Consider the following 18,381-nt stretch of genomic DNA (forward strand, 5'->3'; position numbering starts at 1 on the left):
CCTCATGGTGAGGGTGTAGGCAGCTGTGGACTCCCAAAGAAAAGAAGGAATCCAAGCACTGTCTGGAGACCCCACCCCAATTTATAATTTTTCTTTGAATTCACAAATACACCCACACGGTCCTCTCCAGTTAGAGGAAAATCTCTCCCCTGCTACTCAGGTCAGTACCTCTGGCCAAGAGCAGCCTTGGGGTCTGTTGAGGCAGACCCCAAGAAAGGGGCTGTAGCTGGATGAAAAGGAATCCAGACTTTGCTGTTCAGCATCCTTACAACACCCCAACCTTGCCAGGAGGTTCACAAACTGGAGAGAAGTTGGGGTAGGGAGCTGTCAAGGAACAACTGGAAAATACACATGCGTAGAGACTGACCGTCTCTGCTGACTCCTGGCCTCAGTTTCCCCCACAACAGCCGGGGCCTGCTGTGCTGTTTGTCTCCCCCACAGCCCTGCATTCTGACTTGGGGGCATTCACTGTTTGCCCTCCACTCTGATGTGGCTAGAAGCAGGTTGAAGATTAAATCTTTGAACTGGTCTAAAGGTGCTTTCTTCACTAGTGGCAGTGGGAGGGAAAGCTACTGAAGTGTCCTTCTGTGTCCCACTCTGCCTTGGATGACAGCTCATGCAGCCAGCTGGACACTAGACTGACCAGCAGACGCCAGGGCAGGATGGTCAGCAAACACCATCTGCTGTAGTCAGGATTGCTGAGCCCTCAGAAAGGGGCCGAGAGCAGCAGGGCAGTGGTTTGGCAGGAACCCCGATCCACGAGCCCTTCTGTGACCCCCAAGTCCTCCTCTCCTCTTGTCAGAGGGGCTCTGGACCATCCATGCCTGGGGCTGAGATTTCAGAGTATTTAGAGGAAGAAGTGATGCCTGGATCAGGAGCTATGGGCAGATAGGAACACAGTGCCATCTGACTTCGGGGGGTAGTCTGGGCTCCAGGAAGGGGCAGGATAGTAGTGTTCCCAGAGCCTCAGCCAGACCCTGAGAAAGGGGTTGAGAAAGGCCCTGGATGAAACGGGGCCTGCTGCTGACACCCTTCCCTGTCCATCTAGGTCTCAGGTTTTCATGAGGCCACCTCTTCTGTTCTGTCTCAAGTTGAGGCAAGGCCACAGGGTGGCAAGAGACAGATATACCTAGGACATTGGTTCTCAACCTTTCTAACACTGTGACCCTTTAATACAGTTCCTCATGGTGTGGTGACCCCCCAACTGTAACATTGTCATGGCTCCTTCATAACTATAATTTTGCTACTATTATGCATCATAATGTAAATATCCAGGATATCAGATATGTGACCCCTGTGAAGGGGTCACTACCCACAGGTTGAGAACCACTGACCTCGGGGATAGAGAATCCTGCAAGGGCCCTAGTGACACATTTAATTGTTAGAGGTCAGGGCTGTACTTAGGCCTGGTGAAGCTGCCCCACCCCTGGTGGGGAGGTAGGCCCTAGGCACACCCGTAATCCCCAGGTATTCCCCATGCTCCCCACAACCAGCTGAGCCCCACTTGATGATGGTGCCATCTGTATCAGCAATGACTGCTTTGCCATTTCATTTCTTCAAGGAGATGGCCCCTTGTAGTGGCGGGTGCCCTGGTACTGAGTAATCGCACCAAAGACTACAGCATTTGTGTTCCAGGGAGAAGGGAGGGTCTCTCACTGCCAACCAACGTGCAGCCTCTTTGTTGGGTTGGCCCCATGGCACTCATTTTATAATCCTTGGTGTCCTCAGCTCCCCACCAGGCCTAGGTCAGACCAAGGAGAACAGCCTGGGCAGGCTCAAGCCAGGCAATCAAAGTCCACATGTGGCAGTGGCTCCCGCCAATAGCAGAAGTTGCTGTATTCAGGGTTGGCCAAGTCTGTGCTGGGGCCACGGCCCACGGGTGGGAAGAGAAGCTCAACCACCTCCCCGAGCCGCTGGTACCTGTGGGGAGAACGGGCTGCGCTGAGTCTGAGGGGTCACAAGGCGGTGGCCTTCACAGCTGGTGAGGTCCAGGATTTGTCCAGGGGAGGAGGCCGGGTATGGGGGGGACACATGGCCTTACGTGGATTTGTGGTTCTTTATGAGTTCCTGCACGAGGTCTCCCCGGGGGTTGACTGTGAAGATTCGAGATTCAGGGAGGCCCACCTGCCGGTAGGCAAAAACATCCTACAAGAGACAGAAAGGGTTAGTTAGGGCCGTGTCTGAGACTGTGTGGGGCAGGGACGAGGGGGACACTCACATTTGGCCTGTTCCCAAAGGCAGCATAAAAGGGTTGTCCTTGGGGCAGAAACAGCTGCTGGATGTCACTCAGGCAGGCAACCTTGAACACCTCTGGCTTTTTCTCGATCACCTCCCTGGATTGGTCATGGCCATGGACAGGGAAGAGGGGAAAGGAAAGGCAAGATATCAGAGGGTCAGAAGACATGTCTGGCCCAGGCTTGTCGGACACCATGAGCAAATGTGTGCTGGGCCGGAGGTGCTCTCGCCCTTCCCTGCAAGGGGCCGTAGGCTTGTGTGTGAGGGTGGTTACCTGTGGAGGGCAGAGAAGAGGCTGCTGGGAGACAGCAGGATGGGGCCCTTGGGAAGGCCACAGCCACGCTCGCTCACCCACTGCAAGTAGCCCTTGGTGAGGTCAGCCATGCCGATGGCCCGTGCTGAGCAGTACAGGAATTTGTACCCGTTTCTAGGGGTGGGAGACAGCCAATCAGAGACAACCTCCACATTCCTATTGCTCCTTTGCTGTAAGCCCAGCTCAGCTCGGGGGCTCTGGCCTTCAAACCCAGAGGGCTTTGCAGGAAGGGGCCTTGGGGAGGCCTTGAGAGGTGACCCCGCAGCTACCCCAGCTAGAACATGGATACTGTTTTATGGGCTTCCTGCTACCTTGAGGTCAGCAGGTAGACGGCTCACAAGAGAACTAAACACCAGGAAGGTTTCAGTGTTTTCTGGACTTCCCAGGCTACTTCTGTTATGGGCTCTGGCAGTGCCCAAGACTGGTTTCCCAGGGAAGAAGTTATGGTGGCCTAAGATACCCTATGACTCCCTCCCTCCAGATAGGGGCTCTGGCCCAGCCAGAGCTCAGCACTCACAGGTGGATTTTGTGGTAGAGACTAGTAATGCCCTGATGTGTCCAGTCTTTCCCCAGCTGGGGCAGAATGTGGCCCAGAGCATCTGACCTATAGCCAGGGAAGAAAGGTCATTTAGGTTACCCAAATGGCTCCCACGCTCCATGGGTGTGGCCCAGTGTGTCTCAGCCCACCCAGAAGAAGGCATTTCACAATGCTCCCACACACCCAGAACAAAGGGAGGTAAGTCCCCAGGCATTCCCCCAGGCTCCTCACAGCTAGCTGGGTCTCACTTGGTGATGGTGCCATCAATGTCAGAGATGACCACCTTGTCATCCCAGTTCCACAGGTAGATGGTGGCTTTGCAACGGCAGGTGCCTTGGTACTGGGTAGTCACACTGAAGACCACATCGTTAGCTCCTTCATGCAGGTTCAGACATCGCTGGGGATAGACAGAGGGGGAAATATGCTCCCCTACTACCCTCTGCTTTGACTGTGGCTTTTGATCCCCACTTCCTCTTAGTTCAGAGACCCTTCCTGAGGAGTCTCATGATAGCCGCACATAGATGCATTTCATGGGCAGAAGGCATCTGTGCTGCCCAGGGACCAGCACAGTGCCAGGGTCAGGAGCCCTGACTTCCCTTCAACTCTCCACGACACAGATATCAGACAGGCATGTCTGTGACTCTCTGCCTGGGTTTCTAGGTCAGTCCCCAAGGCAAGGGCTGGTCTTGCCAGGCAGATACTCTGTTCCAAAGGAGGGGACCCTATGGGATCATCTTAGAAAGCCTCTTTCTGGGGCCAGGATACCTGAGTCAGTATTCCCCTAAAGGGAAACCTAGCCCTGGATGTGATCCATAGATAATGATGGTGGCTGCTCTCCATCATAGCTAGGTGACCCCTGTGTCCTGGCTGATCCAAAAGTAGACAAGTTCTTTAGGGTACCAGGCAAATGGCTGCTACCCTGTACCAAGCTGGTCAAACCTTGAATGCCTCCCTGACAGTGGGGCCTCCAGCTACAGATCTACAGTGAAGGATGGAAGGGGTTGTCAAAATCTTAAGAGTTGTCAGCACAGATGACTTCAAAGAGGTGTCCAAGGGACACTGACGGTAGATATTTTAGGACGTAAGAGGACTTTTTCCATCAGATCTGAGAGAAATGAGAAGTGAGCCCCTATCACTATTGAAGCAGGGACCATCAGGGAAGCCGCCTATGGGGTAGATTCTGGCCTGTGGTGAACTGCATCTCATCTTGGCCCTGTGAGACTTGGATAGAATTAACACAGCCCAGCCCCTCCACACAGAGACACACGGATGCACACACTCACGATCTGATCGGAAGACAGACGAAGAGACTTCTTGTAGGTAGGGATGTAGCCTGGGGTGGCAGGTGGCAGTGGTGGGGGGACTTCAAGGATCACAGGGCTGTCTGGGGCGTCATCGTCACTGCTTAGGACTTCTGTCTTCTCTCTGTGGGCGTTGCTGGTGTTTGAGCCACCTCCCCCAGCCAAAGGGCCCTCTTTTCCTTACACTCAACCCAGGACCATGAGCAACCAGGGCCTGTTCCTGTCCCTCTAGAGACTGCCTTGCCTTCAAGTGCCGCCTATGAGGGATGTCTCCCCAGGAAGCCGAGAGCCAAGCTGGAATGGAGGCCCACACCTCCTAGCTTCAGTATGCCTCCCTGGGGTGTCCACCCTGGAGATACTTTCCTGAACACGTGCGCCCTGGCACATCTCCCCAGTCCTGCTCGCTTTGGCTTCGGCTCACCTACTCTTGGCCACTCTTTCCCCAAACTTGGATGGCTGGGCCACTTCCAAGGTTTAAAAAAAAAAAAAAAGGAAGCCAAGTCAGCAAGTCCCTGGGTGCTGGGGAAGAGAGACCCTTGACCCTCCCCTTAATATAGCAGCCCCTTACTCAGGCTAGGATCTGCATAACTGTTCAGCTTTGTTGTTTCCTATCAGAGGGATATCTGGCATATCTAGGTCTCAGTTTTCCCATCTGGGAGCTGGGAACATTTCTCAGGAAAATGGAAAATGAAGTGCTTGGGAATTGACAACCACCATGGCTGGGGAAGAGGTTCTGGAACTCCCCACCCAACCAGCTCACCAGGCTCCAGCCCTGAGCCCTGCCAGCAGGTCCAACTCACCCCTGCTGCTTCCTGGTTGTGGTTTTCTCCCTCTGGGCAGTGTGCTGTGGGAAGAACTTCCATAAGCAAATTCTGTTCCCCGCCCTGTGCTGGCCCTGGCCTGTGATCACTGACCACCCACCTACCTCCTGAGCTGAGAAGTCCCTGCGTCTCCAGGAAAACCACCATCGCCCACCCTTCCTGGGCATCTTCTCTTTCTCAAGTTTGTCCACAGTGCTCTGTGGGTAGATGATGGCCATGAGTTCTTTCTACATCCCATAAATCTCTTATGTTGACATTGGGAACTCCATGAGCCTAGAATGTTGGCCCAACCTATAGCATGGTACTGTCAGCCTCTGGAGACTGAAGAAAATGTCCACCACTCCTCCTCCCAAGAGCCCAAGAATGACTCATGGAACCCTGCAGAGGAGACCAAGGGCATTCCTGTCTCACCAGAACTCCTGGCTCTATCCTAGCTTCCAGATCTCATGAGCCCATGCCCTACTGGAGTGTTGAAGGTAATACTGCCCTGGGAGACTCTTAAGAACTGGTACCTCATGCATGATGCCTCCTAGTGGTCCCGGGAACAGACTGTCATTAGGACACTCTTCAATCCAAAGACAGACACAGACAACTTCCTGAAGCCAGTGATCCTAACCCATGATCCTATCCCCCTCTTTGTATTCTGATCAGTATCTGACTGGGGCAGCATCACCTTGGGGAAAGAGCTGATTAGATGCATGCTAGATAACCCAGCAAAGTCCAGGGCAAGGCCTGCCTAGACGACATATCAACACCCTACAGATTCAGGTTCCAGAACTCAAGTCAGAAGGACATGAGCTTGAGGTCAACCAGCCTGGCTGCCAACAGGCTTGGGTGGGGGTTTCTCAAAGGCCTCAAGTGGTGGGTCTGTGTGGATAAAATGAGGACAAACAATGGAGTGGCTCCCTTCCCATAGGCTCTAGATCCTAGCTCTGTTGCCCTGTGATAGACCCAGATATTACTAAAGGGATGCTGTCAACATTTCACCTTTGAGGAGGCCTAACTAAGTGAAGAACCATGGATAAGGCCAGAGTGGGGCCCTGGATGCATCCTAGACAGTATAAAGGGCAGGTACGTCACAGGCTGCCACTGCCCAAGAAGGAACTGACCTCACAGAAAGGGCAGGTAGCCCCAAAAGGCCAGGTGTAAGTTCTGAGGAGGAAGAAAAATGTTGGCTCCCTTCCCCTATCTCAGTATGTACACACTCTGTTCCCTGCCTGACCTGCTCAGGACTGTCACCCATTTGTCTAGCTAATGGGCACCTACTCAGCAAACACCCTATAATGAGTTGTCATAGCACCAAGGCTGCTCATCCCCAGCACTCAGTTGAATCTGATGCTCATCTGGATGACTCTTTGATCAATTGTGCCTTCCTAGGGATGTGTTTGTTTGGTGCATGACTCCTCAGGCTGGATGTGGCACATAAAAGGTACTCAATAGATGAGGAATGACCAAGGGAGCAATCGCCCCTCAATCCAGCTTCAAGGCCCATCTCTGTTCACCATCTATTTTCTTGCCAGTGTTATGACTTCAAGGCAATGGCCCTAGTGGAATGTAAGCATCACCTCAGGTAAGTTCCTCTGGAAGGCTTGCAGAGAAAGGATCATGGGAGCAGCCACAGCCCAGTTGTAATGCCTAGAGAGACAGAATGAGATGTTAGGACTGCAGCAGCTGTGAAGGAATAGAGTGGCTAACTCAGGCCATTGGGCACCCTCAACCCTCTACTCACTTCTCATTGATTTTCACCACGAGGTTTGGGTCATCCAGAAGCCCGGGATTTTTAGTGAGGTCCTCATAGGAGACCATGTGCTGGTTGAACTTCTCTGGGCACAGAGGCAGAAAGTGAGGGCTGACACTGCCATATCCCACAGGATCTGCTTCCCCCATATTCTTCCTACAAACCTCCTGTTGGCCAGATCTTTGACCTAGCAACATTTCCCCCTTCCTGTGGCTTTTTATACCTGTTCCCACTCCAGGATCTACAGGCTAGGTGAAGGCTTACTATCAAGCATTTGTATCCCAAAGATGTTGGTTGACAGTGGACACCACAAGGCAGATAATGGCAGGAAGCCCAGCCCAACCTCACACCCATGCTACCCCACCCTCAAAAGTCTCCCCTGAGTTCTCCTGGCTCCTGGAAGTCTTCTCTACTCTGCTATGACCTCTGGAGGGTGCCTTTCTTCTTTCTTGGCCCCAAGGGGTCATCTCTGTCCTCCTATGGCTCCTGGGCGTCATATCTGTTTCCTTTTACCTCCTTTCATCCCTAGGGGCCTTCATCCCTTTTCTGACCCCTGAATATCTTCCCATCCATCCTCTCTTGGTTCCTTAGCTCTGCACTAATCCTTGGAAGGGCTGGCACCATGGTTGAACATACCCAGGGAGATGTCTCGGGTGTCAGCCAGTCCACCGCAGAGGGACAATGCTATTTTGTCCACTGAGTCCAGAGTGGGTTCTGCTGTATGCTCGGGGTTGGGGTTCTCCAGGAGTTTCCGGTTACTGGGCTCACTCCACCTCCTGGCCCCCATCCCACTGTCACTGAAGACAAAGAGGCCAGCAATGATATGAATCCAAAAGAAGATGTAGGCGGCTCCCCTTTCCTCCCAGGATCCCTGGAGGCTTTTGGCTCCACAGGCCCCAGTCCCAAGCTCCCTGTCCCCCAGAGCCCAGGCACCTCTGGGGGAAATAAAGGGCTGCATTCTCAGAGTCCAAGGAGGATAGGTCATCCAGGTAGATGTCACTGGGCCCCAGGTGGTGGTTTCTCTTCAGGGAACCTGAGGGTGAAGGAGGGGACACCCATTCACCAAACATGGGTTCAATGGCATGAGCAACATGTGGCCCTTTGCCTCTGAATGTCCTAAGGTGGTACTGTCCAATAGAACTCTTCCATGACAGAAATGTCCCATATCTGTATTGTCCAATGTGGCAGCCACTAGCCACATGTGGCTACTAAGCACAATTCAGATAGGTTGGTATCACAGAGAAATAGAATTTTAAAATTTGTTTAATTTTAATTATTTCATTTTTCTTACCTATTTATTGGCATCATAAATAAAAAAATAAACATTTTTTTATTTATTTTGTGTGTGTGAGTGTGGATACATGTGTAGTGGTCAGAGGACCACAATACATGTGTGCAGGTCTGAGGTCAATACATGTGTGCAGGTCAGAGGTCAATACATGTGTGCAGGTCAGAGGACCACAATACATGTGTGCAGGTCTGAGGTCAATATATGTGTGCAGGTCAGAGGACAACTTGCAGGAGTCAGTTTCTCTTCCCACCATGTGGGTCCTGGGGACCAAACTCAGGTTGTCAGGCTTGGCAGCAAGAGCTTTACCCGCTGAGCTGTCTCACTAACCCCTTGCACTATTTCTTTGAGATAGGGCCTCGTGTACCCAGACTGGCTTTGAACTCACTATGTAGCCAAGGATAACCTTGAATTCCTGACACACACACCCCAACTACCTGTATCTGCTAAATTCTGGGATTAAAAACTTGTAGTACTGTACACAGTTTATGTGGGGCTGGGGCTCGAACCCTGGCTCCCTACATGTCAGTCAGACATTCTACCCACTGCACGCCATCCCCAGCCCTTATTTATTTCATGTTATTTAACCTCCTATGAATCAATGGCTATCAACTTGGACAATGCTGTCCAGGGGCCTTTCTGCCACACTTGAGTAAAGACAGGCTGGGAGCTGAGAGCGGCCTGCCTGCCTTCCTACCCCAGTACCCATCCCTCCTCATTTCAGATGGCTATCTCAGGTCCTAGGCCTGAGACGTCTCTCTCACCTTGGAGGTCTAACTCATGTAACTTCCTCTTCCTAGAATTTTCTTTTCCTTCCTTCCATGGCTAAGTCTTCATTTTCCATGTCCCAGTTACAACTCTCACTATTCAGAGAGACCTTCCATGGCCATGTGACTTTACAGTCCCCATCCCTAAGCTAATGACTCTGTTCTGTGAGGTCTATGCCATGACCTCCCTTGTTTACACATATTCCATTTGGCTCCTCCACTGGACTGGGCCCTGTGAACACTAGTCCAGCACAAGGCCTGGCATATAGCAGCTGCTCAAACCGTACCTAAAGACCTACAAGCCACCCAGGACATAACCTGAGGCCAGGGATGCACTGAGGGGGACCTCGCCATCACTCACCTTTTCCCTTGGAGACTTCTGGATGCCCAGAGGGAATGTGGCTCTCCAGAGTGGCCCAGCTCCATGATTTAGTGGCAGGAGGGTGGACTGCACCCCTAGAATTCTGAGTCTTGGTTTCCTTACTCTCTGGGGCAGCAAGAGGAGAATCCGCTAGAGTCCCCTCACAGTGTGTCTCCACGTCAGGATGCACTGTATCAGCCCCGGCCGCTGGCTGCTGCAGTGGGAGTCTCAAAGGGTCCATACCAGCCACGGAGGAGGGAGAAGAAATGCCAGGTTCAAGTGGTCTGGGAAGAGCATAGATTGCCTCGGCCATGCTGTCAAGGACCATGGACAACTCAAGCCGCTCAGCTTTCGCCACCTTCAATCAGATAAATACAGGAAGACAGCCTGGTAAATGGGAGCTCACAGGGCTCACATTCCAGCAACTCTAATGATGATGCAGAAAGGCCAGGGAGTCCCCGGAATGAGGAGGCTTGGGGCAGCATGGAGGAACCCACCTTTGGCAGTCTCCCCCAGGCCCAATGCATGTGAGATTCAGCTCTCAGGGGACTAGGCTCCAAGGACCGCAGCTCCAGCTCAGAGTCACTCTTAGGGGACATTAGGTCACCTGATGAAAGGCTGCAAAAAACAAGCATTCAGAGACAATACTAGTTAACCTGTCACTGCTCCGCAACCTAGCCCAACATAGAAAAAATTGTTTCAACAGGTATTTATGCCTGTATTGAATCCAAAGTATACAAGAATATATATGTGTATATATGTATACATCTATAAATGTACATATATAAAGAACTCATATAAGTCAACAATAAGAAGGCAATCTGATTTTATTTTTTAAAGCTAGATGTGGTAACACATGCTTGTAATCTTAGCATCATCTTCTGCTACATAAGGAGTTCAAGGTCATCCTTGGCTATGTGAGACCCTGTCTCAAAACATCAAAACAATAGGATGGCAAGACATGACTTCTATAAGATCTCTTTATGTGTATGTGTGCACATGAGTGCAGTGCCTATGGAGGCCAGAAGAGGGTGTCAGATCTCCTGGAGCTGGAGTGACAGGCAGTTGCAAGATGCTTAATACTTGTGCTAGGAACTGAACTTGTATCTCCTGGAAGGGCAGCAAGTGCAGAGCCATCTTTCCAGTCCCAAAGATGTGACTTCTTAATGGGTATGGAATTTCTTTCCAACATGAAGGAAAGTTCTAGAACTAGAGAGTCATTTCAGGCATGTAACACTGTGAACAGACTTCATGCCACTGAATTGTACACTCTGAACTGGTTAAAATGGTAAAGTTCATATGAAGAATATTTTGCTACAATTTAAAAACTGACTTTGATCGCAAGCACTGCCAAACATAGGGTAAAATAAAACAAAAATCTCCCCCAAACGTGAATGTTTTACAAAAGAGAAATACAGATGGACAGCAAACACATTGAGTGGGTTCTGAGGCATTAGTTAACACAAAGATGTAAGCTGAAACTAGACTCACAGCAGCCTGCCACCACTGAACACTTACTTGGCCTGCGGGGTACACTCGCCATCAGAGTAAGGGTAGATGTCCTTAGGCTGCAATGAGGACTCCTCTTCCTCCTGAGCACTGCTTAGGGAGCACAGAGAAATGCTCATTAATAGGCAAGGGCATGGAAACCTGGCTATCAGGACTTCAGACAGTAGAGCCCAGAGACGCCAAGGCCCTTCTCCAAAGTTGCACAGCATCAGCAGAAAAAATGCTTCAACCCAGGCCAGTGTTTCTCACAGCCTCCACCTGGTTCCTACCCACCTTGGGGACTCTGGTGTTGGCTTTTCTGGCAAGGGCAGCTCACTCTCAGCACCTGCCTCCAACTCCTCGGAACTGGAGTCCACAGCATCCTCCCTGCGCCTGGGTTTCCTCCTGCGCCGCCTCTTTTTCCGCCCAGTGATGACGAGGCCCTCAGGCTCGCTGGCTGTGCCCAGTTGGGAGTCTGAGGGAAAGCCTGACAGGCCTCCCCATGGGATGGGTGAGGTGCACAGGCGAGGAGGTACATCTTCCTGTGGGGAGAACCGGGGGCAGAGCTGAAAGTGCTAGAGCCATCAGGCTGTCCAGAACCCCACAGTGAGCTCATTTAGGGACGGGCATGGGGGCTGAGCAGAGGCGGTGGCAGCCCACACTGGCCACAAAGCCCCCTCTCACCGAGGTGAGGCAGCAGTCGGGGCAGCTCCATCAGAACAGGCAGAAGCAGGGGCCTCAGCCCCTCACTGCCTCTTAGTAACACCCATTTCTCTTCTGAGACTTAGCCAGGTGCCACTTCCTCCAGGAAGCTTGCCAGACTGCAGTTCCTTGCAATGACCAAGAGGCTGCACCACTGGATATGCATGGGCCTGTATGTCTGGAACTTCTTTTTTTTTTTTTTTTTTTTTTTAAGATTTATTTATTATATATAATAGTTTGCCTGCATGTATGCCAGGACGCCAGAAGAGGGCACCAGATCTCATTATAGATGGTTGTGAGCTATCACGTGGTTGCTGGAAATTGAACTCAGGATTGAACTCTGGAAGAGGCCCTTGTCTGGAACTCTCTTTGAAAGTAAAGGAGTCACTTGTTTGAGTCTGCTGCATCGGGTCTGGCATACAGCAGGGGCTCAGTTAAAGCTTATCAAGCAGTTAAAACTTTTTTGTTGGCTTGGGCTAGGCCCTGCCTTCATTCTACAAACACTCAACTTTCCACACACACACACACACACACACACACACGCGCGCGCGCGCGCACACGCACACGCACACGCACACGCACACGCACACACACACACCAAAGTTCTGTGTTCTGGCTGTATGGTACCGACACAGACCAGAACAGCCAGGCTTTCTTCTTTGCAGTCCCCTGACCCTCTTCTCTTCTGAGATTCCCAGCCAGGCCAACTTTCCACTCCCCAGGGGCCCAGCTCAGAGGGCTCCTGCTTCAGAAACCTTCCCCGGGAAGTAGAATCAACCAGAATAGGGCTCCCCTTTCTGGGCTGTGACCGAATATCATGAGGCCAGCCTCAAGTGCCCCTCTGCATCTGTTCTCTGTTGAAGGGCTATCCCGGAGGTCAGGGATAACGACAGATCACAGGTTCCCTCCTCATACAGCACCAGTGAAGGGGTGAGGTCAGGCACGAGCCAGGATGGTGATCCCTACCTCATCACTGTCCAGCTCCTGGACAAAGAAGGCCTCGCCACTGTCCCCCAGCTTCATGTGCAAGTCCACAGGCTCTCCGTTGATTTCAATGTCCACCTGCAATGGGAATGGTGGGTGGGGACTGAATGGCCATAGTGTCAGGCCTCACGTCCTGATCCAGCAACTAGAGACACACTCCTGCCTGCTTGCCTGGTCCAGCTCTGAGCTGGCTGGAGCTCTCTCCAAACTTCAGTGGCCCTGGCTGCTTATCCCTGGGTCACCAGGAGAACATCGTTGCAACCTCATTCTGCTACTTCTTCCCAGCTCCCAGGTGTTGACTACATGAATAATGGTGAGAATTACCACTTGGAGTGTTTTATGTAGAGCATCCTGTTTAACTTTACAACAACCCTTTGTAGTAGCTCCTATCATTAGCTCCGTCTTATAGATAAGGAAACTGAGGCTGGTGTGTATGTGTGTGTGTGTGGGGGGGGGTTATTTGTGAGGGCCTGCCCTCCCAGCAGGAGTCTATGAAACTCAAAAGGTTTTCAACTACACCCCAGTACCCTTGTTTTGTTTTGTGTGTGTTTGTGTGCAGCGTCATATGCGTGTGTGCATATTTGTGTGGGTGCCTGCATGTGTGGGTGCCTGCGACCAATCCTAGGTGTCTACACTCAGTCACATTCCACCTTCTATTTTGAGACAGGGTCTCCCACCGATGGGTGAGGCTGGCAGGCTAGCAGGCTGCGGAGATCTATCTGCCTCTTCAGTGCTGGGATTACAGACATCTTCTGCACCTTGCTGTTTATGTGGGAAAAGTTTGCTGGGAACCCCAGCTCAGGGCATGGCAAGCTCTTTACTGATTCGGCCATCTGCCCAGTCCTACAGCCCAACCTCTTATCTCCGAGGTACACGGTCTTTTATAGATTATCCTTTCCTACCGGGGTTCTGAAAAATTCAGTCACCTCAACTAGAATGGGGTTTGGGCCCACTACACTGCTGTTCACACATGGACGCAGGTGCTAAGTGAAGTCTTCTGTCATGAACCTGAGGGAGCTGATGTGGCCCTACTAAAGGACTAACCTTTGTCCCCACAGGCCTCGCCTCAAGGCCACATTATCTGTTCCTGTTTTCTATCCCAAACTATTCCATTCCTAGCACTAGGCTTATAAAAACTTGTCCATTCCTAAAGGCGATGTGACTGGGTTTGAGGATTGGGGTGATTAGCAAGGCCACAGGGGAGGTCCTCGTAAGTTGAGCCAGGCCTGGTAGCCACAGAATCTGGCTCTACTCCCCTGGGCTTTGGCAAACGAGAATCTTCTAGATCAAGGCCCTAAACCAACCCAAAAACATTAGTGAGGGCCAGTGAGGTGACTCAGCAGGAATCAGCACTGGCCACCAAGCCTGATGACCTGAGTTCCATCCCTGGAACCTACACAGTGGAAGGAAAGGGCTGACTCCCACATTGTACACACACACACACACACACACACACACACACACACACAAATAGACATATACAAGACACACATACACAAAATAAATACAATAAAATAAAATTTTAAAGAAAATTCAATGAAAACACAAAAGAAGGGAAACAGGATAGCCCCCCATCCCCACCCCTTAAGGAAGCCAAGTCTTTTCTGGGACAGCAGTGATTGATTACACTGCCTTCAAAAGCCCACCCTGATGAAGGCAGACCATAGGCCAAAGCACTCACCACCTTCTCCCGTGACCGCAGGACACCCAGCTTGCCGAACCGGACATGGAAGGGTGAGCATCGGAAGGAGCCATCTGTCTGCTTCACCACCAGCACGTCGATGCCGCCACTCAGTGTGGCGGGGTTTAGGCCCCTGTAGAGTTCCTTAACTGTTCCAAACACCGTCTCAGCCAGCTGCCCCACATAGTTCATGGCTGCTGCTGGCCAGGAGCTGGGATGCCCAAGCTTGGGTTGTGTCTAGCCCTTGAAGAGAGAGCGCGTCTGTACAGTGGCCGCAGCCGTGGGATGGGAGGATCTCCAGGAGACCTGGACCTACTAGCTGAGGCTGGCCCACCGACCTAGTGTGGGGCCCTTGAGCAGCCAGCTGCCTTCTCCTACTGCCAATCTCCACATCTGTAAAAATAAGGACTCATGGTGAGACGATGCCTAGGTGCCTGTGCTTCTAAATGCCATGACTCATGGTTATGCCCATGAGCACTCCATGGGCACGACTCATCTAATCTTCACAACAACCCTGCAAGGCTGGCAGAGTGGGGTTATTGCTCATGTTTACAGATGGACCAGTCGAAGCTCAGAGGTGGAGTGACTCGCCCAGGCTCTCACACCTATAAGGAGAGAACCTGAGGTTCAAGTCCAGTTCTGGGTGACTCACATCCAGAACCCTTGGCAGAAACAGATAGGAAGATTCGCCATGGAAACAGGACATTGTGGGTAGTGGGGAGAGCCTCCAGATATAGCTAGCCTTGTTAGGTAATAGGTGGCACCCAAGAGGAAGTCTTCCATTTGAGAAATGGGTCTAGATAGCTTGCTGCTTCCTGGCCCTAGAAATTGCTTATGCACTCCAGGTACCTAAACCTCTACTGAGCCATATTGCTAGTCCAGACACCAAGGAAGGTCCCTGTGTAGCTTAAGGAACCACTCCAACCCTGAGACCCCCTTTTTCCTGGCCAGTGAGGCCCACAGCCCCACTTCATGGTCTCCAGGCCATTGTTCTCAGCCCCTGGCTTCAGACTAGAACTCAGACACACATTCAGGCCATCGTTGCTCTTTATCCCAGGCAGACTGGTCCCTCCGGCTTTCCTGCATCGGGCAGGGTGGGGAGAGGTGAAGGCAGAGGCTTCGGTGGCAGCAAAGAAAAGCCAGGGCTGTCATGAAAGTCATGACCAGGCTGATAGCATGTCCCCTCACCCTACGCCACCCTTTCCAGATTCAGACCATGTACCTGCCGTGCCGCCAGGTAAGTGACCTACTGCTCCTGTGGCTGCCAGGACTGAGGACTGGACCCAAGGCACCTCCACATGTCACCCTCCTCTCTCAGATCTTGCACAAGAATTCCTGGAGGACAAGGGTTCGGGAATCATCCTTCAAAGAAGCCACTTATCAAGCTTTATGGGGCTAATAGAGTGTAGACAGGGGCGGGGGAGCAGGAGAGAGGCTATGACTCAGGACTCTTGACTCCTCAATTAGTCCATAGTCCCCGAACTACACCACAGTTGTCTGCAGAGAGAGCAGCCACCTCAGCATAGCTTTGTGATGCACTGAGCTTGGAATGTGGTCCATGAACTGGCAGCCTACGTGTCATTGGGGGGTTTGTTAGACATGTGGAGGCTTAGGTCTAACTCAGCCTTCCTGGGTACACATGTACATCAGAACATCCTTCCCAGGGGTGCTTGTATCCTTGAGTGTTGAGAAGAGTCATCTCAGTGTTCCCAGGCCGTAGCTGGATTTTTGGCAAAGTCTGAGTGATGAACCCCAGTGGGCAACATTTTTTGAGGGAATGCTGCTGATCGCAGACTTTCCTCTCTCTGTGTCAACAGGTGATGCACTTCAGAGGGTGGAAACAAAGACCTAGACAGATGAAGTGACCTGCCCAGAGTCACAACTAGTCACTGGCAGAGTAGAGATTAGCACCCAGGCAGTTTGGTACCCTTACCCACAATGTCCTGTGGCTGTTCATGATCTGGGAATCTAATAATAAAGCCTTGACCTAGACAGCAGGAGGCTAAGTCAAAAATAAGGTGAAATTAAACTCTGTGGCTTCCTAATGCCACTCAAATCCAAAAACTGTTTTAGTTTGCAAGATACATATTGATTGGGTCCTCGGTGGAAAGCTTCATCCTGCTTTCTCTAGCCCTGAGCTCAGTGACTCCAGCTCTAAGGAGACAGGCAGGCAGGACAGACATTTGGCTCTAGACCAGTGAGTCCAGGAAAAGCAGAGAAGACCCAGGAGTTTCCAGGAATAAAGGAGTGAGCATGGGAGGCCTGTAGTAGGGTGGCAGGCTTAGTTTGCTCAGTGTGTGTGTGTGTGTGTGTGTGTGTGTGTGTGTGTGTGCTAAGCAGAATACACTGTAAGACTGGTCTCTGTATCATTAGATACCAGTATGTCCCCAGCTCCCATCCAAGGTTGTGACAGCCAAATTGTCTCCTGATATTAAATGCCTCCTGGGGTGCTAGGGATATAGCCCAGTGGAAGAACACTTGCCTTGTATATGGAAGGCGCTAGGCTTGACCCCCAAACACTGCAAACAAAACCAGATGTCTCCTTGCAAGAAAAAGAGCTAGATGGCAGAGATGGGAACATGGGAGGGGGTGTGACTAGAGTTCCTCAGATCTATTCATGAGGGATTCTCAGGCAAGCAACTTGCTGGGCTCATTTTCCCTTGTACAATATAGGCCTTAATTTAGACCCATCTTACTCAAATGTCGAAGGAGTCCAGAATCCCATTTGCATGAGCTCTTGAGTGCCTCTAACCAAAATCCCAGTGGTCTCCCCCACACCTACATCCACCCCTAAGGGAACCTTCTTTTCTGCCTTTTTCAAGCTGGGAGCTCAGCTTGCTGCCTTATACAATTGTCCCTTCCCGACTTTCCTGCTGTCTAGGTTAAGACGTTATTACCAGATAGCCGCATCATTGATGGCAGCAGAGCACTGTGGTAAGAACACCATAGTTCCCGAGTTCTAATCTGCTCACTTACTAGCTATGACCTTGAGCAAATCACTTGATTTATCTGAGTCTTAATTTCAGCTTCTCTAAGTGGGGATGATATCAGGAAGGTCTGAATACCTGATAAGACAATTGCATACAGCCTTGCTGTACGATATGTGTTGTGCCCATATGTGTCATCTGGCAGAAACACCAGCATCTTTTCAGCATCATGGCAGTCCCTCTCACCCAGGCTGTGGGCAGTTCAGTGCGGCAGCCCCTACTTGCAGTTAACAGTGTAGACACAGCGAACTGGCACTCAACTTCCTCAACAGTGGGGACCTCAGTATTTACAAAATGGACAGTGAACTCCGGGCCTCGTGGAGCACCTTGCTCAAGCCAGGCTAGAAATATTCACAAGGTTCTAGGCTAGTCTGCCTCTACCAGAGGGAAGGCAGAACAAGTGGCCCTGGGACCTGACCGCTCTGTCCTCTTGGGTGCCCAGATTTTGAGGTGGGGGAGTCATGGGGTAGGGATGACGTTCCATCTGCCACCAAAGAGAGGAGGAGGACAAGCACTTTTGTTTATTTCTTTATAGCAGTGCTGGGGATGAAAACCAGGGTCCCTCCTATCCCAGGGAAGTTCTCTACCACTAAGCTGCAATCCCCCAACATAGGGTAGCAACTTGTGTTGCCCCAGAGAGGGAAAGTGCCACCTCAGCTCCCCCCATTGCCTGGCAAGACAGGCCAGACAAGAACCGGACATTCCTTGCAACTGAGGACACTCTGTACCAAGGACACACAGTCAGTCTAGGGCAGCCTTCATAATACGTTCCAGCATCTCCTCTCCAGCTTCCTAGTTTGGGCTATCCAGGGAGCTCGCAGCCCTGGGAGGAAGCGAGACCATCCCTCCCCCACTCTTGCCCGAGCACTAGAAATGAAGGTGAGATAGAAGAACAGGGTGGGAGAGAAACATTTTTTCCCCCTGGTACAGTTAGATTCCTACCTAAGAATTCCCCTCCTCCCCTGGACCTCCAGGACCCAGAGTAGCCGCCTCTACCTGTACGCAGAGGTTCCACAGGTAGGTGTCCAGGTCCTGGCACTTCCGCCTTCTCTGGGACCCGGTGAGATCCGGGCTCCACTCCTTCCACCAACCAGGTGCAGCCTTCACTGTTCCTTACCGGTCCTGGCTCCACCCCTCACTTCGAAAAGACCCCGCCCCTGTCCCGTGTTCACACCCA

At 51.6% G+C, this 18,381-nt stretch overlaps 1 protein-coding gene across 5 annotated transcripts; it reads right to left on the reverse strand.

Moving 5' to 3' along the window:
• Nucleotides 1-57: 57 nt before the first annotated feature.
• Lpin3 (lipin 3) lies at nucleotides 58-18,314 on the reverse strand. Of its 5 annotated transcripts, none has more exons than XM_042276717.2 (21): nucleotides 18,201-18,314; nucleotides 15,440-15,552; nucleotides 14,218-14,610; nucleotides 12,519-12,614; nucleotides 11,145-11,392; nucleotides 10,881-10,961; nucleotides 9,860-9,980; nucleotides 9,363-9,720; nucleotides 7,880-7,979; nucleotides 7,583-7,743; nucleotides 6,938-7,031; nucleotides 6,774-6,843; nucleotides 5,313-5,405; nucleotides 5,188-5,231; nucleotides 4,370-4,511; nucleotides 3,335-3,483; nucleotides 3,066-3,152; nucleotides 2,510-2,662; nucleotides 2,219-2,333; nucleotides 2,042-2,145; nucleotides 58-1,920 (listed from the first exon to the last, which is right to left on the reverse strand). In XM_042276717.2, the coding sequence occupies exons 3-21, from the start codon at nucleotides 14,407-14,409 to the stop codon at nucleotides 1,776-1,778; spliced, it is 2,553 nt and encodes an 850-aa protein (XP_042132651.2). In that variant the 5' UTR covers nucleotides 14,410-14,610; nucleotides 15,440-15,552; nucleotides 18,201-18,314; the 3' UTR covers nucleotides 58-1,775. The 5 variants fall into 5 exon arrangements, with proteins under 5 accessions (XP_042132651.2, XP_076427342.1, XP_076427343.1 ...); XM_076571227.1 differs by having other exon boundaries at nucleotides 18,147-18,276; XM_076571228.1 differs by lacking the exon at nucleotides 15,440-15,552 and having other exon boundaries at nucleotides 18,201-18,281.
• Between the last annotated feature and the right edge of the window lie 67 nt (nucleotides 18,315-18,381).

The sequence above is a fragment of the Peromyscus maniculatus genome, chromosome 4 (genome assembly GCF_049852395.1).
Source record: "Peromyscus maniculatus bairdii isolate BWxNUB_F1_BW_parent chromosome 4, HU_Pman_BW_mat_3.1, whole genome shotgun sequence".
NCBI lineage: Eukaryota > Metazoa > Chordata > Mammalia > Rodentia > Cricetidae > Peromyscus > Peromyscus maniculatus.